This window comes from Gymnoscopelus microlampas (genome assembly GCF_963454915.1).
Source record: "Gymnoscopelus microlampas genome assembly, chromosome: 21".
In the NCBI taxonomy this organism is placed as follows: Eukaryota; Metazoa; Chordata; class Actinopteri; order Myctophiformes; family Myctophidae; genus Gymnoscopelus; species Gymnoscopelus microlampas.
This window is the reverse complement of record NC_139958.1, coordinates 1,041,693-1,063,647: the sequence shown is the minus strand read 5'-3', so window position 1 is coordinate 1,063,647 and position 21,955 is coordinate 1,041,693. Positions and strand designations below refer to the sequence as shown.

Here is a 21,955-nt window from a genome sequence, read left to right as displayed (position 1 = left end):
GAATTAATGAATGGATGTGAAGTAAACAGTGGTGGAAAAGTACTCGGATATTTTACTTAAGTAAAAGTGTCAATACTGCAATGTAGAAGTACTCAACAAGTTATAGTCCAGAATTTAAATTTTACTTAAAAGTACCAAGTACCAAAAGTAAAAGTACTAAAATGTTTGAAAATAGCAGATCTACAAGCTCACAACGCGTCGCATTGCGACGCGTTGTGAGCTTGTAGATCTGCTATTTTCGAATAGCCTTTGTATAAAATAGGGCGAAAGTGGTTAATGTATGTTTTATAATATAAAAATGTATATCTGCAAAGTAACTAAAGTTTTCAAATAATTGTAGTGGAATAAAAGTACAATATTTGCCTTTGTGAATAATTTAGTTTAGTGTCGCTAGTCACGCTATGCGCTATGACTTAGAATAAAAGATGGACATTAATACCAAACCATTATTATACCAAAACAAACCATTAATACCAAACTAAACGATTTTTAAACATTTTAACTTTAAACCAGGGGAATCATTTTGGAGATGCACGGCCCTGGCGCTTCCGGTCACTGGTTCCGGCCACCTGATGACGTAACCTTACTTCCGCTCCAACCGGATCACCCCAGACTACTGACGTCACGAAGAAGAAGCAGAAGAAGAAGAAGAAGAAGAGGAGAGACAACGCGGGGGAAGAAAAGAAAAGAAAAGTCCTCCTGCATAAAGTTGTAATAATAATAATTTGTAAAGAAGGTTTTCTGTTATGACTGAAGAGCGTTTTGATCCAAGGCTGCTATAGACTGATGCTAATAAAGCACATAATGCTAATAAACTGATGCTAATAACAACAACCCAACTGAACCCTAACCCAACAAACTGCATCCTCTGGGCTCAACACCCTGGATGGATGGACAGAGACAGACAGACAGACAGAACACACACTCACACAGAGGTAAGACGCACGCACGCACGCGCGCGCGCGCGCGCACACACACACACACACACACACACACACACACACACACACACACACACACACACACACACACACACACACACACACACACACACACACACACACACACACACACACACACACACACACACAGGTAGGTAGGTAGGTAGGTACGTGTATGTATGTAGTACATACATACATACGTACGTGGTCTTATAATAATCATGGGGAACGTATAATCATTATATAATGATGATCATATAATGTAACACATCATCATATATCTTATTAATTAATGCAGGGGTCTTCAACCTTTTCAGGCCAAGGACCCCCTAGCTGAGAGAGAGATGAAGCAGGGACCCCCTCTATATTGTATACAATTTAGTTTCAGATTCAACTTTTTTTGTTTACTTGGTACTGCTCCTTTTTTCCCTCTACACCTATACCTCTTTGCCAAAAATAGCCGATCTACAAGCTCACAGCACGAGGCGTTGTGAGCTTGTAGATCTGCTATTTTTGGCTAAAGTTCTCCTCAGAAAAGGGATGCTAGGGTTCAAAGTGGTTAAAAAAAAAGGTAAAAAAGAAAAAACATATCACACAAAGATTTGGCGGACCCCCTGTAGTAACTCTGAGGACCCCCTAGGGGTCCCGGACCCCCTGTTGAAGACCCCTGAATTAATGTGTTCACAGGCAGACAGACAGACTACATATAGATAGATAGATAGATAGATAGATAGATAGATAGATAGATAGATAGATAAAGTTTTAAATAAAAATAAAACTCACAGAATGATTGTGTGCTTTGTATTCTTCTCTTAGGTTCTTCGGGTAAGATGGACATTAGGAGCACCGGCCCTTTAAGAGGAAGACAAGCGGGAGGACTTGGGTACACAACCGCCCCAGTAATGCAGCACCCATCCCCCACCAGCAGGGGGCAGCAGCAGCAGCACTCTCTCTGATCTCTGTGGCTTTGCGTTCGCTCCATTCTGTCAGTGGGGTTCTGGGTGGGCGGGGCTTGGCGGGGAGTTTGGGAAGAGAATCGGGAATGAGGGTGGAAGTGGCGTACTAAACCACTAGGGGGAGCTACCGAGTCATGTCTGGGGGGAGTAATGAGCCTCTGGACAGGGAACACCCTCGCTTCTTTGTGGGCTGTGACGAGGCGGAGGGGGAGGAGCTACTGGAGTCGGGGAGGATCCTGGGATACGACTGTGTCTATGAGGACGTGGAAGAGGAAGAGGAGGAAGAGGACGATGACCAGATGTACGACTCGGTGAGTAGCTGAGGCTCATTATGTATTAGGACTACAAATCACCACTGAGGCTCATTATGTATTAGGACTACAAATCACCACTGAGGCTCATTATGTATTAGGACTACAAATCACCACTGAGGCTCATTATGTATTAGGACTACAAATCACCACTGAGGCTCATTATGTATTAGGACTACAAATCACCACTGAGGCTCATTATGTATTAGGACTACAAATCACCACTGAGGCTCATTATGTATTAGGACTATTCATCACTGAATAAGTCTGCATATTCCTGAAACATTCTCTGTGATATAGTTTGAATGGTGTCAATGTGGTGCACCTCCTTGCTAAAGGTGACCAGTTTCATCTTCAGGCTGTCACGTAGGCCTAGGATGGATTGTACATCTTCGCCCACAACCTGAAATGTCAGGTCATATGGCTGCTCACTGAGCTTGCAGTGCAGAGTTACTGTGCCAATTGATTCAATCACAGCTCCAACAAAAGCGACAAGTTTGACTAGTTTGTGTGACTTCTGTAATTTTTCAGTTTGCCTATTGGCTTTGTATGTATTTAGGGAAATGACGTTACATTTGGCACCTGTGTCTACTTTTAACTCTAGGGTTTTGTCATTGACAGTTACAGTGCAACGTCCCTCCCCTTTGTGACAGTCATCAGATTGTACAGAGTTCACATCATTGTTCTCCTGTAATGAAAGAGGGTCGATGGTGAAAGTTTCATCACTGTCTGAATCTGTCTCAGCTGTCAGTAGATGCACTTGTCTACCTGATCTGCTCATTTTGCTGATCTGCATAGCTGCTTGAAGTGGTTATGCTTACCACAATTGTGACATTGTTGTCCGAAAGCTGGGCATTGCTCCCGTTTAGCTGGGTGATTGCCTCCACAGTTCCTGCAGCTTGAAATTGCTGGTGACGGATCTTCAGTTTTCACTCTGTATTTAAATTGACCCTTGGGTTTGCTGCGTTTTAACTGCATGGCATCAACATTGGCAGTTGTCATGTATTTTGGTGTAGAAAGGACTTTGCTATGCTGCTCAGTGAGTTCACTTATTTGACAGATGCGTATAGCTTTAGCCAGAGTGAGGTCAGTCTCCTTGAGTAGGGAACGTCTAACACCATCACTGCTGATTCCACAAACAGGTCTGTCTCTAATGAGCTCATCCTTTAACTGACCAAAATTTCAGGTTTTAGCCTGGTTTCTTAATGTACTCACGTATGCTTCAATTGTTTCACCAGGTTTTTGGTGTCTGGTATTGAAGTTGTGCCTCTCCATTATCACGTTGGGTTCTGGGTTGCATATTTCTCTGAATTTCCTTGTTAGGCAGTCGGGATTTTCCCTTGATTCTGCTGGTGTTGTCACCACTCCATCCTTTGCTGTGACCGCAGGTGCATAGGTGAATGACTGCTCTCTCTCTATAGCCTCGGTCCCGCAAGATTGAGGAGTATATAGGCTCTAGTTTTAGCAGGTTTATCACTGTGTGCTGCAGCAATGAATATTTCATATTCACGTGCAAACTTGCGCCAGTTCTCGGCCACATTTCCATCGAAGATAAGAGGGTCTGGACGTCTGAATCCATCAGCCATACTTTTTCTTTTTTTTTCTTTTTTCACGTGCAGGCTGGTAGTTCGGTGCGGTAGTTTCTGTTGTTCCTACCGGTTCCAACGAGTTGTCCGAGAAACGTGGTCACATCGGCGGAGATCCCACTTCTGACACCATGTTGACTTCTAGACTTGTTAATAAACACTCGTGGTTTAATCCAAACTAGCAGGTTTATTGACAACCATGAATCATAGGACGGGAGACATCTGTGTGTGGACAGCATCAGCTAAGCACATACACAATACTGAAATCACGTTCATGTCCAGGTAATCTCGCGGGGGCACCGCAGCTACGGCAACACTTAATAACCAAAACAGTGTAACGATACAACTGTCTACAATCACCATTTAAAACGTTTTCCTTGATTACGATTAGTGTTGATAATGATTATTGAAGAAAACAGCTCAAATAGTCGATCTACAAGCTCACAACGTGTCGACCCCTGGAGGTCCCCAGACCACACTTTGAGAACCACTGTTTCTAAAGGTCTTTTTGTTCCACCATGCAGCCTCCAGAGAGACAGATCGTGGTGGGGATCTGTGCCATGTCCAAGAAGTCCAAGTCCAAACCCATGAAGGAGATCATGGAGAGACTGTGTCTGTTCAAGTACATCACTGTCCTCACCCTGGAGGAGGACGTCATTCTGAACCAACCCGTCCACAACTGGCCTCTATGTGACTGTCTCATCTCCTTCCACTCTAAAGGTACCTGTCTCACCTCCTACCTGTCTCACCTCCTTCACCTCTATGTGACTGTCTCATCTCCTTCCACTCTAAAGGTACCTGTCTCACCTCCTACCTGTCTCACCTCCTTCACCTCTATGTGACTGTCTCATCTCCTTCCACTCTAAAGGTACCTGTCTCACCTCCTACCTGTCTCACCTCCTTCACCTCTATGTGACTGTCTCATCTCCTTCCACTCTAAAGGTACTTGTCTCACTTCCTACCTGTCTCACCTCCTTCACCTCTATTTGACTGTCTCATCTCCTTCCACTCTAAAGGTACTTGTCTCACCTCCTACCTGTCTCACCTCCTTCACCTCTATGTGACTGTCTCATCTCCTTCCACTCTAAAGGTACTTGTCTCACTTCCTACCTGTCTCACCTCCTTCACCTCTATTTGACTGTCTCATCTCCTTCCACTCTAAAGGTACTTGTCTCACCTCCTACCTGTCTCACCTCCTTCACCTCTATGTGACTGTCTCATCTCCTTCCACTCTAAAGGTACCTGTCTCACTTCCTACCTGTCTCACCTCCTTCACCTCTATTTGACTGTCTCATCTCCTTCCACTCTAAAGGTACCTGTCTCACCTCCTACCTGTCTCACCTCCTTCACCTCTATGTGCAGTGTTGGGCATAACGGCGTTTAAATAAACGTCGTTACCTAACGCCGTTATTTTTTCCAGTAACGAGTAATCTAATTAATTACAATTTCAATTTTGGCAACGCCGTTACCGTTACTGACATGAAATGTGCTCCGTTACTATGTCAAGCGTCCCCAAGCTTTCTGTTACCAAGGACCGGCTGACAGTGTGTGTGTCTGTGTGTGCGCGCAGCGCTACTACAGCAGCGCTGCTGCAAAGATGACACGGTTAGAAAAAATACCAAGGATACGAAAGTGATGTCTTTCACTTTTTGCTGTTACGCAACCAGGAAGTAACACAGACTCAACGCTGTTTAAGCAGTGACATGTGGCATGACATCACTGACGAATCCTTGGTATTTATATCTTCGTGATTTTTTACACACAAACCCAGCGCGGCGCACACACAAACAAACAAACTAACTTTAACAACCAGACCAGTAAAGAGATGGCGAGTCACGAGCAATCCGACAAGATGGCTTTCACAAATTGGCTTAGTAAACTTAGCTTTATAAAATAAATGTCCGTTTATAAGTTGTTGTGTCACTGTAGCAGCATGCTGAGTGATAATGACCCACAGCTGTTTGTTCTTCTTGCAGAGTCTCCGACGCAAGATCATTTTGTAATTAAAGAAAGCTTCTGCGCTGTATTAGCTACACACACGCATGAACAACAACAACGTTGCTGGGACTGTACTGCTTGTGTTTAAAACAAAGTCTTTTTCACAACTTTTCGCTATTGATGCCTTTTCTTTCTCTCTGCTGCTGCTGCTCTCTCTGGGCTAGAGCCTAATTTACACTTCGCAGCACGACGGTGTCCCGTGCTTAAAATAGCAGATATACAATCTCACAACGCGATGCAACTCATTGTGAGCTTGTAGGTCTGCTATTAAAACATTATGGCTACAAATGGCATAATCCTGGATTATATTCATATAATATAATAACACAGGCCTGGGTATTCAACGTTTTTCAAGTCAAGGAAACCATGAACTTTAGTTCAAAAATTTGAATTATGAACTATGAACTGAACTAGTTAATTTTACAATTTGTGAACTGAACTTTGAACTAGTTCATATTTTAAGTGAATTTTCCCAACACTGTCTATGCACCTGGCTTGTGAAACCTGCTCCCAAAAACAATCCAAATTCTTTGACATATTACAACTTTTTCACGCAAATAGTTACTTTTCCTAGTAACTAGTTACTTTTACAATAGAGTAATTCAGTTACTAACTCAGTTACTTTTTTGGAGAAGTAACTAGTAACTATAACTAATTACTTTTTTAAAGTAACGCACCCAACACTGTTTATGTGTCTGTCTCATTTCCTTCCACTCTAAAGGTACCTGTCTCACCTCCTACCTGTCTCACCTCCTTCACCTCTATGTGACTGTCTCATACATATCCTCTTTATACTTTTGGATAGTGTGTCATTTGTCTTGTTAACTAGTAGCAGATTAATGTTTAGTCTGTCTCTCTCCACCAGTAGTAGAGCGAGATCCATTCAGTAACGACCAATTTATGCTTCGACGTACAACGGTGTTGCGCCCCGAATATATTCAATCTGCGCCGCGGTGTGAGCTTGTAGATCTGCAAAGCGATCCTATGATGAATCATGCTTAATAATGTGACGTTGTAGCCTACGTCTGGCAGAAGAGGGTAATAATGAGAATAAAAGTAAAATGGCACATTGGTGCAGAGTGGTTAACGTTATGCCATTCACAAGACCACAAGTGCCGCGGATCATATGAGACGTGTTGTGAGCTTGTAGATCAGCTCTGACGCAATGCTGTGTGTGTGTGTGTGTGTGTGTGTGTGTGTGTGTGTGTGTGTGTGTGTGTGTGTGTGTGTGTGTGTGTGTGTGTGTGTTGCGAGAAGAGGCAAGGCTCAGCTCAGCAGCGTAGCTGGCTGCTGTCGGAAAAAAACACTGAATGGATTCTCCACAATCGCCAGTCAGTGTATGGCATGCTCATAAAAAACATTTAAATATGCAAATGTATATGAAAATGTACGGATTGTAATATGTCATTTTATTTAATATCGAAATAATATAGGTTACCAATATAATATATCTTATACAATTATAATTATATATATATATATAAATATTTTTTTAAATATGATTTATTTTTGCTGTGTTTGGGCAAGCCCGAGAATCTGGATAGAATCTTGTAGTGTGAGATGCCCCCGATTTTTAAAATGGTGTAGTGTACTTTTTTCCCTGCGTGACACCGCCATACAATGACGTATAATTTAAGCTTGAGTGATTAAAGATTTGTTTTGTTTTGTTACTGAATAAATAATGTGAATATTGTTCTGGTCACCTGTGCAGGTTTTCCGTTAGACAAAGCAGTGGCCTACGAGAAACTGAGGAATCCGTTTGTCATCAACGATCTGAACCTCCAGTACTGCATCCAAGACAGGTGAGCTGTAATATGATAATGTAATGTGATGTTCCTCCCGGGGAAGGGCTGTCCGCACTGAGACATGGCCATCATCACCATTGATAATGCTGTGGTGACGTCAACTCGGACTGTGAGGAATCTGGGTGTGACCCTGGACGACCGACTGTCGTTCTCGGCAGACATTGCATCAGTGACACGGTCCTGCAGATTCCTCCTCTACAACATCATGAGGATTCGCCCCTTCCTCACGGAGAAGGCAGCCCAGGTGCTCATCCAGGCTCTTGTCATTTCCCGCCTGGACTACTGCAACTCCCTCCTGGCTGGTGCTCCGGCATCTGCCATCAGACCTCTGGAGCTTGTTCAGAAAGCTGCAGCTTGTCTGGTGTTCAACCGCCCCAAGTTCTCACACACAACTATCCTTCTCCGTTCCAGTGGCGGCTGGTCATTTATTGGCCCGGTGGTGCGGCCGCGTGACCCTTTTTTGGTGTTTTTTTTTGTATTTATTTTACTTTTCCTCAAATCTAGCTAATTTGACACTGTGTTATGTTGATTCTTCATTATTAATTACTATGATGCATCTCTTTTTCTCTAAATTTTTTCTCAAAAATCAAGCAATCATGCACAAAGGTATTATCACATTCAGAGGAAGGCTTTTATTTTTTCCCCCCATATTTATCAGTCATATGACTTAGCCACCTTGTGGTTTAACATTTCCAAAACTAAACAAAAAGTGCCTTATGATAAGTGCTAAAGAAATCTACAGAAAATTAACCAGTGCCATGAAAGCAAAATAAAGCATTGGAGATTGGACTCATTACATGCAGTTAGCCAAGCCTTCTTGTTGTACCAGCCCTTTGAAAATGACCTTGTGTAATTCTCTTCCTCTGTCCTTACTTTTTTGAGTGATGTTGACATCAGGTTGATCAGGTCCAACTTCCAAGCTCTTTTATTCTTAACTTATCTGCCAGTGTTCTTCTCTCAAATGGAGTTTTCTGCAGTGATTTAACTGAGTTTTATTTTTCCTCCATCCTAAAATTACTGTGAGTTTACACCATTAAACCATAAAAACAAAAAGGTTAACACTACACTTACTGTCTGTGTTTTCACGACGCTACTACTCCTCAATATCATTAATTTATGAACGCTGTGTGTGTAAGTCTCTGTTGAGCTGTATGCTGCCCCCAAGAGGTTGGTGGTGTGTATTGGTCTGAACGCAGCTAATGTGCGACCCACAGGTCTCCTATCGTTTGCATTGAAGAGGAGCCAATGAGCATGTCCAACTTAAAACGAGAGGCAGCGAGTACAGATCTCTGCGCACAAACATGTGACAGTCTGTAACCTATCAGTAACGTTATACAACGTAGAACATTTTTATCAACATTTGACATTTCATCAGGGCAGATCATACCTTTTACCCACTGCTTACTTACTAATATATATAGTATTTACCTTGCTCATTTTAAATAAATTACAGGACGTAGATATCAAAGTGAAAGTGATTTTTATTCAGGTCGGTGGGGTGTTGGCAATGGTGGTTGCACTTGCGCCCTCTATGGACGGGCCGCGGCTGCTCCGTTCTCTACACTGGCGGCTCGCATCCAGTTTAAAACCCTGGTGCTAGCCTATAGGGCAGTAAAAGGAACAGCTCCTTCTTACCTCCAGGCTATGGTCAAGGCTTACAACCCTGCCCGACCACTTCGGTCTGCCGCCCTCGGGGCGACTGGTTGCCTCGTCGCTCAGGGGTCCTTCTGGCCGATCTACACGGTCACAGCTTGTTCTGGCCCCACGGTGGTGGAATGAACTCTGATGTCACCACTGATGTCATGACAGAAGAGTCGCTGCCCATCGTTCGCCGCAGACTGAAAACCCACCTCTTCAGGAAACACAACCCTGACCCTTCCTCTTAACGTATGTTGAATGCACTTATTGTAGGTCGCTTTGGATAAAAGCGTCTGCTAAATGACTGTAATGTAATGTAATGTAATGGTGGTAATGGACTGGAGTCCGTGTTTCAGGAGGGAGGTGTTTAAGTGTGTGTTGTTTTGTGTGTTTCAGGAGGGAGGTGTTTATGTGTGTGTTGTTTTGTGTGTTTCAGGAGGGAGGTGTTTATGTGTGTGTTGTTTTGTGTGTTTCAGGAGGGAGGTGTTTATGTGTGTGTTGTTTTGTGTGTTTCAGGAGGGAGGTGTTTATGTGTGTGTTGTTTTGTGTGTTTCAGGAGGGAGGTGTTTATGTGTGTGTTGTTTTGTGTGTTTCAGGAGGGAGGTGTTTATGTGTGTGTTGTTTTGTGTGTTTCAGGAGGGAGGTGTTTATGTGTGTGTTGTTTTGTGTGTTTCAGGAGGGAGGTGTTTATGTGTGTGTTGTTTTGTGTGTTTCAGGAGGGAGGTGTACAGGATCCTGAGGTCAGAGGGCATCCAGCTTCCTCGCTACGCTATTCTAAACAGAGACGCAGCAAAGCCACAGGGTGAGTGTAGTGTCCTGAATAGACCACAGGGTGGCAGTGATCTGAATAGACCACAGGGTGAGTGTAGTGTTCTGAATAGACCACATGGTTATAAAGTCATATATAAATGTATATATATATAAATGCATATATTTCAGAGTGTAACCTGGTAGAAGGAGAGGACCATGTAGAGGTGAATGGACAGATGTTCCAGAAACCCTTCGTAGAGAAGCCAGTGAGTGCAGAGGACCACAATGTTTACATCTACTACCCTACGTCCGCTGGAGGAGGCAGCCAGAGGCTGTTCAGAAAGGTACATCTACCACCTTAAACTACTACTACTACTACTACTATAGTACTACTACTATCTCAAAGTCTTTGGTGTCACTGTTGTGGGTTTGAGTTGGTGTTGGCTAGACTGCTCTCTCGCCTCACATTGCATCACATGACACATGCTGTACTGCAGTGGTTCTCAAACTTTTTCATGTCAAGGACCCCCAAATTGACACTTAATAGCCCGCGGACCCCCATTTGAAAAGATATGCATGCAGGGACCCCCATAAGAGAAGATGTTTACGGCTCTAGCAGTGATTCTCAACTATTTTAATTTCAAGGACCCCCAGTTTGACATGCATTATCAGGCTACGGACCCCCATTTAATGGCATTTATCTCTGGGACCCCAATTTATATGGTAAAATCAATGTTAATTTAACTCTGAGAGTGTACAAATGTACAAATTTGTACACTCTCAGAGTTGCAGCCCCATGGGTCCATTTGGTTCCTATCCATCATTTAGCTTGGGGACCCCCTGGAACCCCCTCAAGTACCCCTGGGGGTCCCCGGACCCCACTTTGAGAACCAACGCTGTACTGTACCTACTAGTGCTGTGATGTTTGGAGCTGAACGCTCTTCCACAGAGAGAAACCAATCTTATACAATCAATATGAATATGAAACCAATATTTTTATTTATTTTTAGCCAATTAGCCAATTGCTTTTTACCCCCTTTTTCTCCCCAATGTAGTCGTTATGCCAATTAATTCCTCTCCACACACATGTCTGTGTTGTCACTGCTGTCCTATCCTACTGACTCACCTGCCAGTGAGGAGCCCCCACCGAGAGGACGTAGGGCCTTCGTCTTACTCTTCCCGCTCAACACTCCCTGCTGACAGGCTCCACCCCCATTCCGTAGGAGTACATACAGTGACATATATCATCCTCCTCCCCGCCCGGCTCCCCTCCCTCTGAACCCTGAACGGGCCAATAGTGTTCGTGTAGACGCTCCACGAAGCCGGATGCACCACGGTGGATTTGAACCCACAACCTCCGTGCTGGTGGGCAGGGACTTTACCACTGCACCACCGAGCACCGTATAAACCCATCTTATACAATCATAATGATCACATAGAATAAATCTTATACAATCATAATGATCACATAGAATAAATCTTATACAATCATAATGATCGGATGATAGTTCACTATAATCATATCTTCGTTTGTTGTATTGTAGATCATTTCTCTTCTTCTTCGTGTGTTGTATTGTAGTTAATTTATCTTCTTCGTGTGTTGTATTGTAGACCATTTATCTTCTTTGTGTGTTGTACTGTAGATTGGAAGTCGCAGCAGCGTTTACTCTCCTGAGAGCAACGTGAGGAAAACGGGATCCTACATTTATGAAGAGTTTATGCCCACCGATGGCACCGATGTCAAGGTGACTTCACTTACATTTACTTTACCAATGGTACCAATGTCAACGTAACCTAGATTATACTACTACTACTACCCTAACCCTAACCCTAACCCTTATACTACTACTACCCTAACCCTAACCCTTATACTACTACTACCCTAACCCTTATACTACTACTACCCTAACCCTAACCCTTATACTACTACTACCCTAACCCTTATACTACTACTACCCTAACCCTTATACTACTACTACCCTAACCCTAACCCTTATACTACTACTACCCTAACCCTAACCCTTATACTACTACTACCCTAACCCTAACTAATAATAATCATAAATTATTCAAGTTTTCTCTGGTTTTCTCCTAACAATTTAAATGAGCCCAAAATGTCATTGTATTTGATTGTATTCTTATCAAAGCAATAAGAACTGAAATGGGCCCAAGTTTACATACATCAATGATACTTGCCTTACTTTGATAGCACTGCCAGGGTTACATAAAACACTGTTAACTCCAGAAATGTTAATTGAATTATTTAATTCATCCGTCATTCATATTCTCGGCTTATTTTTTGCTTTAAATTCGCCCGTAGGCCAACGTCCAAGTGACATTTATCAAGGGATCCTATACAGCCAATCCTAGCGTACATTTGGTCGGAGCTTTGATAAATCTGACGGCTGAAACCGAGTGTCATTTAAATAACACTTAAATATTCTCCAAACGACCCGATTTTACCACATGAAGAACTGGAATACGTCCAAAAAAAAAGCATGGAGAAGAGTTTCCCCATAATACCCCGCCCGCCTCACTGCCTGTCAAGTCACACACACACACACACACACACACACACACACACACACACACACACACACACACACAGATTATGACACCATCACATCGCCATCATTGGAATACGTTTGTTTAAACATTTATTTAACCCATACCGAGCAACAGTGCGTGTTGGAGTTACACTAAAATAAAGCATTCATGTAAGCAGTCTGTGAGACTCGGGCTGCGGTGAGTCTCGGCCGTGCCGCCACTTTAACACATTGACCACCAGAGGTTAATCTCATAATGTACTAAACCAGTGCCAACGTTTTCTTGTTGTTTTTTGTTTTTTTCACGTCGCCATAGACCTTGTTAAAATCCGTAAGATTGAGCTCTGCACTGTTTGTATCCATCGCGGACATCTGCCTGGTTCGAGCAGTGAAGACCACGTGTCAAACGGGGCATCCATGTTGTAGTTAGAACGGTTCATGTTAAACAGTGATCACCGAGGAGAAAAAACTACAAGGAGAAAATGGGGTTTCAGTTTCGTCATTAGAACGAGGGCCGACGGGATCGGCAAACCGGATCCCGAATAATTCTGTTTCCGGTGGTGGAAATGGTCCGTGTCGAAAATATATTTTTTTTTTCAAAGAAAAGGAAAAGCGGCCATAGCTGAGTGGTTAGTGAGCCCGCCTAGGGAGCCAGAGGCCCTGGTTGCCCCAGGTTCGATTCCCGGCCAGGCCAGCATATGTGTCGATGAAATGAAATTTGTCCCTGAGCAAGACTCTTAACCCCTAATTGCTCACAGGTTCTCATTGGAAACAAGACCGCAAGGACTTTCATGAACGACCTGTTAAAAGGAATTATCCTTATACCGTAGGGCTACGGTCTCGGTGCTTAACAGTTGGATTTAATGGACCGTAGGAGTACGTTCTTGGCGGTTAATGTGTTAATGAGAGATAGCCTGGACCGGAGAGGCACTCATAATCGCTTATGGAGTGACTGATGAATGAATGCATAAACATTAATGTATGAAGGCTGGTGTGTGTTGGGACTTGGGAGGGTTACAGATAAATGAGGGCCAGTGGGTCCAGACTACGCCCATGCAGAGGTGTATACATACATATATATATATATATATATATATATATATATATATATATATATATATATATATATATATATATATATATATATATATATATATGTTTATGTTTATGTAAATATGTCTATAGGTATACACAGTGGGTCCAGACTACGCCCATGCAGAGGCCAGGAAGTCTCCGGCGCTGGACGGTAAGGTGGAGAGGGACAGCGAGGGGAAGGAGGTCCGCTATCCTGTCATTCTCAACGCCAGAGAGAAGCTCATCGCCTGGAAAGTCTGTCTGGCGTTCAAGGTAAAAACTAAACTAAAGTCTGTCTGGCGTTCAAGGTAAAAACTAAACTAAAGTCTGTCTGGCGTTCAAGGTAAAAACTAAACTAAAGTCTGTCTGGCGTTCAAGGTAAAAACTAAACTAAAGTCTGTCTGGCGTTCAAGGTAAAAACTAAACTAAAGTCTGTCTGGCGTTCAAGGTAAAAACTAAACTAAAGTCTGTCTGGCGTTCAAGGTAAAAACAGAACTAGCATCGTAGGATGATATTGCTGCTGTCGGGGGCAAACCTCCTACCTCCGTATTTCAACGTTTTTATTTTCTTTAATAAACCAGTGCTATTAAACACCCTTTACGTCTGTGTTTGGGTTTTACAAATATTGAACCAATGAAAAGTATTAAAAAGCACTTCTAGAGGAGAACCTGACAGAACTACGAATAAGTTATGACAGCAATGATGTCATTTACTGTCTCAGATACCCTAAGACTGCGTAGCACAGCAGAGCGGGTGTGAACCCCAACACTAGTGTTGGGACTAAGGCATTACAAACGTAACGCGTTACGTAACACAACTACTTTTTGCGGTAACTAATAACGTAACTAGTTACCTTTTCCCATTCAGTAGCGCTGTTATAGTTACTGTGATTTAAATGGGTGCGTTACCTGTGCTACATTCTGTCATCCAACTAAACTGTTTACCCCTGCAGAGCTACCTGTCATCTAACTCAGTGGTTCTCAAACTTTTTCATGTCAAGGACCCCCAAATGGACACTTGTTAGCCCGCGGACCCCCATTTGAAAAAAAGATAAAATTAGGGCTACGGACCCCCATTTAATGGCATTTCTATCTCTGGGACCCCAATTCATGGTGTAAAATCAATGTTAACTTAACTCTGAGAGTGTACAAATGGAACCAAATGGACCCGTTAGGGTCCATTTGGTTCCATTTGTACACTCTCAGAGTTACAGACCCATAAGGGTCCATTTGGTTCCTATCCATCATTTAGCTGGGGACCCCCAGTTTTTCATGCATTTTAAGGACCCCCAGTTTGACATGTATTAGGGCTACGGACCCCCATTTAATGGCATTTCTATCTCTGGAACCCCAATTCATGGTGTAAAATCAATGTTAATTTAACTCTGAGAGTGTACAAATGGAACCAAATGGACCCTAACGGGTCCATTTGGTTCCATTTGTACACTCTCAGAGTTACAGACCCATAAGGGTCCATTTGGTTCCTATCCATCATTTAGCTGGGGACCCCCTGGAACCCCCTCAAGTACCCCTGGGGGTCCCCGGACCCCACTTTCAGAACCAATGATCTAACTTACGGGCCATGTGCTCTCACAGTAACATGGGAAAGTGAAAGTGACAGAGAGGAGTGATGATTGGTTAACTATGTCATCACTGTGTAGGGTCAAATGTCCGGGTAAGCCAATCAGAGATGGAGTTGGGTGCTGTGGGGCGACTCCATCTTACGACTGTCTTATTACCAGTGTTGCTGTGCTTGCACTGTATTTTAATGACGTGACGCGCACGTTGCTTAACTCATTCAGTGCCAGACTTATTTATGTCTGTGTTGTCCCAGTGCCAGAGACAAAATTCATTGTAAAAAAAAAAGTGCTTAGGAGCCGAGATACAGCCTTTTTCAGTAAGAAGTTAAACAAGAAGTGAATGGAGCAGAACATTTTCAAATCGTGATATCTTGGGTTCAGATTTTCTTTCTTCCAAGTTTTTTATTTTTTATTTTTTATGGCGTCTTAGACGTCACGTGGCGCCCAGCCCCAGGGCTTAACAATGGCGATAAAAACGGACGTCTTAGACGTCATGTCGCACTGAATGAGTTAACACTTACACTATATTTTTTCTATGATTTCTATGTTAATGTACCTGGTGTGAGTCGGGAGCCTTTGTAAACATTGTTGAGGTGTGAATTTAAAGTAGTTTTAAATCTATGTGTGTGCCTGAGCGTGCTCCTGGTCAAATAGTTTCCTGCACGGCGTGCAAGGCCGTCCCATGAGCAATGGGACCCCTGCTTATTACCCAATTTCTCCAATAAATAATCCTGAAGTGTATCCGCCTCCAGATTAGGGGAAAACCAACTTGCCGTTTTACAAAATACAATTGTCATTGTTACCTAGAACCCTATTCTCTGCGTCTTTATTATTACATAATAGGTAAACATCGACTCGCAGGTTGCTACATTGGTACACTTTTATATATAAAGCCATTCTTGGAAATTCCCCCTCGTACATTTGTTCAAAATGTAATCTTGTCCAAAATTCGCTCAACCTCAGATCGAATGCCTGGATGCGCTATGTCGTACCCACTACTAAATCTGAGGCAGGGAAAAAAAAACTTGCGTTTTTTGGGCCTTGGTCGTGGAACGATCTACAGACCAGATTAAAATTGGCTTCATTGATCCCTCTAGTGTCTTTTAAGAGGATTGCCATGGGCACATTCTCCAACCATTGCTCCTGCTTTGACAAGTAGCAATTGCTGTGATCTTAGTCTTATATTAGTTTATTAGTTTTATGATGTATTGTTGTTATTAGTATTTTAAATAGTCTGTATTGGTGCTATTGGTAGTAGGTCTTTGGTATTACGGATGTCATGTTTGTCTTTGTTTTGTTATGTCCTGTATTGTCGTTACTGGCAGAGCTGTGTAACATTTTATTTGCCTCTTCTCTTGGCCAGGGCACACTTGTAAAAGAGACACTAGTCTCAATGTGATTTCTCTGGTGAAATAAAGGTTAAATAAAAAAAATAAAAAATAGTCGACTACAAGGAGGTCAAATTTGTCAACTAGTAAGAATCACTAGTCGTGAAAGCCCTAGTATACACACACACACACACACACACAACTAGAAATGATGGGAACCAACCTTTTAATGAGGCCTGTGTTGAAAAGCATTAAAGCTGTCTTTTTAAAATGTTTTCACTTATCTTTTCTCTACTAAAGCTACCATTCATCTTTTCTCTACTAAAGCTACCATTCATCTTTTCTCTACTAAAGCTACCATTCATCTTTTCTCTACTAAAGCTATCATTCATCTTTTCTCTACTAAAACTATCATTCATCTTTTCTTTCTTTCCTGATAGCAAACGGTCTGTGGGTTCGACTTGCTCCGCGCCAACGGTCAGTCGTACGTTTGTGACGTCAACGGTTTCAGCTTCGTCAAGAACTCCATGAAATACTACGATGACTGTGCAAAGATCCTGGGGTCAGTACTACTAGTAGTTCCAGACTCTATATAACATTCAGGAGGTGTAGTCCAGACTCTATATAACATTCAGGAGGTGTAGTTCCAGACTCTATATAACATTCAGGAGGTGTAGTCCAGACTCTATATAACATTCAGGAGGTGTAGTTCAGACTCTATATAACATTCAGGAGGTGTAGTTCAGACTCTATATAACATTCAGGAGGTGTAGTTCAGACTCTATATAACATTCAGGAGGTGTAGTTCAGACTCTATATAACATTCAGGAGGTGTAGTTCCAGACTCTATATAACATTCAGGAGGTGTAGTTCCAGACTCTATATAACATTCAGGAGGTGTAGTTGCAGACTCTATATAACATTCAGGAGGTGTAGTTCAGACTCTATATAACATTCAGGAGGTGTAGTTCCAGACTCTATATAACATTCAGGAGTTGTAGTTCAGACTCTATATAACATTCAGGAGGTGTAGTTCAGACTCTATATAACATTCAGGAGGTGTAGTTCAGACTCTATATAACATTCAGGAGGTGTAGTTCCAGACTCTATATAACATTCAGGAGTTGTAGTTCAGACTCTATATAACATTCAGGAGGTGTAGTTCAGACTCTATATAACATTCAGGAGGTGTAGTTCCAGACTCTATATAACATTCAGGAGGTGTAGTTGCAGACTCTATATAACATTCTAATGTATCTCCTACAGATCATAATGTTCATATTTTCTCTACGGTAGAACATCATAAAGTGTATATTTGATCTCCTACAGAAACATCATCATGAGAGAACTGGCTCCACAGTTCCAGATCCCCTGGTCTATCCCTCTGGAGGCTGAAGACATTCCTATCGTCCCCACGACCTCTGGGACCATGTGAGTACCTTTGACCTTTAACCTGTGGGACCATGTGAGTACCTAGTGTTAGGACCTGGCTCGTAGGCCAGAACAAACAGGAGGAAGACATAAAGCTTAGTTTAAAACCCATTAAGACCTGGAACTGTGTCATTTTTAGATTTGAGCTAAAAAGCATTATTTTACACTTTGGGCTATTCAAAAATAGCAAATATACAAGCTCATAGCGCGGCACCGAGTGCCGCGCTACGAGCTTGTAGATCTGCTATTTTTGAAAAATCGTGAAAATGTGTGCAAATCTTCTGAATATATATATTTTTAAAGCGAACATTTTTAACTAAAATCTTTGCTTCTGGGGTCCCTGGAACAAAATATTTTGATGGGGGTCCGCGGCCAAATACATATCATTTTGGGGGTCCTTGACACGAAAAAAGATTGAGCACCACTGATATAGAAACATAGGTTTTTCAGAAAACTGTTGAGATTTAGGAGACATGTAGAATCGGCTTCAGGTCTCAATGGGTTAAAAGTGTATACAGTGCCATGCCTTCCCTTTTTCCACATTGTGTTATGTTACAGCCTTGGGTAAATAGATCTGGACGTCATCGACGTAGCAATGGATGGAGATGTTATGTTTAGTGATAATGGACCGGGGGGGGGGGGGGTAGCATATACAGCAGAAATAATGTTCGGCCTATCACGGAACCCTGGGGAACCCCACATGTGAGGGGGGGCAGAGGGTGGTGAGAATTCCCCCAATTTGACAGCAAAGGTCCTATCAGACAGGTAGGACTTGAACCAGGACCGGGCGGCGCCTGTGATACCAGCCTGGTGTTCAAGGCGTGACAGGAGAATCATGTGATCAACAGTGTCGAACCATAGACTGTTTTTAATGTTGTTTTTGTTATGAATTTATCATTGATATGAATTTTGATGTTGTATTGATGTTGTACTGTGCTGTATCTCAACGGCATTGCAAATGAGGGCAACCTCAATGTCTTTCGAGAATAACTAAAGGTTGAATGAATGAATGAATGAATGAATAGACTGTATAAATGAGATGGACAAAGCTACTCCGCTGCTTTCTACAGACCGAAAATGAAGCCGATTGTTCCAAGACTGTAGGTCCGCCATCTTTCAATACGCGTCAGAATGAGACCAGACCATTATTGGTTGGGTAGCTTGTCAATCAAGAGCGGGGGGCGGGGAATGAATGCTATTGGTTGTGTAGCTTGTCAATCAAATCATCCCGCCCCTCCTAGAGAATAGCCTACTTTATCGTCAATTTTATAATGAATAGGACCATAATTTAGCAAAACGCACATCCTGATGATTGAAAGGAGACTTTAAACTAGCGACTGGAAGCATATAGAATTTATGACAATTTTTATTACAGTAAGAAAATCTAGTCTAAAGTTTGTCAAAAAACCCATCCACTTGCGCTAAAATAAATTCTTTCTGACACCGCAGGTCGGCACAGGGTAAAACAGCGCCACTCTGGCCATTTATCTGGCCTCATCGTAAATATCTAAGACTTGCCCCTTGTGTCGAACGCCGCTGAGAGGTCAAGGAGCACGAGGATGGCGGGGGTACCAGAATAAACCGTTACAATTAAATGGTTAAAAGCCCTAAGGAGAGCCATCTCAGTTCTGTGGCCTGGGTAAAACCTGACTGGAATTTCTCGTGGAGGTTGTGGGTGATTAAAAATGACTGTAGTTAGGCGTAGACTACCTTCTCCAGAACGTTTGAAAGGAAAGGTAGCTGGGAGATGGGTCTAAAACTAGATAAAACAGATGGATCAAGGTTTTTCTTTGTAGAAAAAGAAAAAAAAAGATGGCAGCCAATGTGTTAAGAAGGGGTTTACCACAATGTGACAATTTGTAGTCGTACAACCCTGTTGAGTTGTTCAGCAAAGCAGTGTCTGTTCTATCGACCTGCCTGCTGTCACATTTAGTTAACTACATTTGACTGCATTTGTTCCTACTCAGGATGGAGCTGCGATGTGTCATTGCCGTCATTCGCCATGGAGACAGAACTCCCAAGCAGAAAATGAAGATGGAGGTTCGACACCAGAGGTGACGTCTTTAAACCAACTTACTGCACTTCATCTAGCCCTTAAACCATCTACACTTCATCTAGTCCTTAAACCATCTACACTTCATCTAGTCCTTAAACCATCTACACTTCATCTAGTCCTTAAACCATCTACACTTCATCTAGTCCTTAAACCATCTACACTTCATCTAGTCCTTAAACCATCTACACTTCATCTAGTCCTTAAACCATCTACACTTCATCTAGTCCTTAAACCATCTACACTTCATCTAGTCCTTAAACCATCTACACTTCATCTAGCCCTTAAACCATCTATACTTCATCTAGTCCTTAAACCATCTACACTTCATCTAGTCCTTAAACCATCTGCACTTCATCTAGTCCTTAAACCATCTACACTTCATCTAGTCCTTAAACCATCTACACTTCATCTAGTCCTTAAACCATCTACACTTCATCTAGTCCTTAAACCATCTACACTTCATCTAGTCCTTAAACCATCTACACTTCATCTAGTCCTTAAACCATCTACACTTCATCTAGTCCTTAAACCATCTACACTTCATCTAGTCCTTAAACCAACTTAGTAGTATGTAGGTTTGTCATTCATGGAACTAAAGGAAGAACAGGTGATTTCTCTCATAACTGTTTGTCTTTATTCATGCTGTCTGTCTGTCTGTCTGTCTGTCTGTCTGTCTGTCTGTCTGTCTGTCTGTCTGTCTGTCTTTCCTCCTCCAGGTTCTTTGATCTCTTTGAGAAATGTGACGGATACAAAAGTGGAAAACTGAAGTTAAAAAAGCCAAAGCAGTTACAAGTTAGTACATATTGGTTATTATTATTATTATTATTATTATTATTATTATTATTATTATTATTATTATTATTATTATTATTATTATTATTACTATTACATTTATAGCGTTTTGTGTCCACGAGCCATAGTCCCTATGCCCTGTGGACACGGCCAATTTCTGGGTTGCACTGTACAGTCTGTGGGGGCGTGAAAATTCACCGGGGGGACTCTAAATGTCCTCTTGGCCCCCCTCTGCGTGTGGACACCACTTGTTCGCCCATCAGTCCCACGGATGATTTTTGATTCCTTTTTTTGTTTTTAGGGTCCTTTTCTGCAGTTCAAGCATAATTCCACAGGGTGGCAGGCTATTTTCCAAAACTATTGGAAGTGGACATGTGTACACAGCCAGCATTAACTCAATGGAAAATGTACTCTGTGTACACTGTGTACAGAGGGTTTCCAAAGGGGTCCATGGCTGGTTCCCAAAGTGTGGTTCGGGGACACTATAGCCTAGACATGTTCATGTAAAACTATTGGCCGTGGACACAAACTTGTGTAAAACGATTGCCCGTGTACACAGTGGTTGATCTCAAGTGCAAAGGGGCTACAGGGCTGACAAGAGCCTAGTACAGCCTAATAAAGCCTATTAGAGTCTGGTAAGGCCTAGAACATTCTAGTCTAGCCTATTCCAGCTGAACCCCAGCCCTGTAGAGCCTATTACAGTCATACTACCCCCATACCCTAGGCTATTCTCCCAGTGGGCTGGACTTTGTGTGCTGGAATGTGCCGGACTCTGGTGGGCTATAATGGGCTCTGGTGGGCTGTGCTGGGCTCTGTTAGGTTGTACGGGGCAGTACTATAGCCTAGAAAATTTCATGTAAAACTATTGCCGGTGGACACAAACCCATGTAAAACTATTGCCCGTGGACACAGTGGTTAATCTCAAGTGCAAAGGGGCTACAGGGCTGACAAGAGCCTAGTACAGCCTAATAGAGCCTATTAGAATCTAGTAAGGCCTAGAACATTCTCATCATCATCATCATCATTTATTTAACTCACGACCATGTTCACATGGTATGGAGCACAGATATCATACATTTTCATTACATAATATTCATACATACATACATAGCAAAAGGCGAGCCTTACTTAAACAGAGGTAGAATATTTTTCAGAAAAGCACCT

The 21,955-nt window shown here is 42.4% G+C and overlaps 1 protein-coding gene across 2 annotated transcripts in view; it reads left to right on the top strand.

Moving 5' to 3' along the window:
• The first annotated feature begins 1,977 nt into the window (after positions 1–1,977).
• The window catches only part of LOC311038112 (inositol hexakisphosphate and diphosphoinositol-pentakisphosphate kinase 2-like), a 61,630-nt gene continuing 41,652 nt past the window's right edge, over positions 1,978–21,955 (top strand). For both annotated transcript variants that reach the window (XM_084047454.1, XM_084047455.1), the window contains exons 1-11: positions 1,978–2,208; positions 4,319–4,514; positions 7,504–7,594; positions 9,952–10,037; positions 10,175–10,329; positions 11,629–11,730; positions 13,717–13,878; positions 16,953–17,074; positions 17,842–17,943; positions 19,911–19,997; positions 20,716–20,791. In XM_084047454.1, coding sequence (XP_083903580.1) covers positions 2,032–2,208; positions 4,319–4,514; positions 7,504–7,594; positions 9,952–10,037; positions 10,175–10,329; positions 11,629–11,730; positions 13,717–13,878; positions 16,953–17,074; positions 17,842–17,943; positions 19,911–19,997; positions 20,716–20,791 — 1,356 coding nt within the window. In that variant the 5' untranslated portion in view covers positions 1,978–2,031. The remainder of the gene's footprint in view (positions 2,209–4,318; positions 4,515–7,503; positions 7,595–9,951; positions 10,038–10,174; positions 10,330–11,628; positions 11,731–13,716; positions 13,879–16,952; positions 17,075–17,841; positions 17,944–19,910; positions 19,998–20,715; positions 20,792–21,955) is intronic.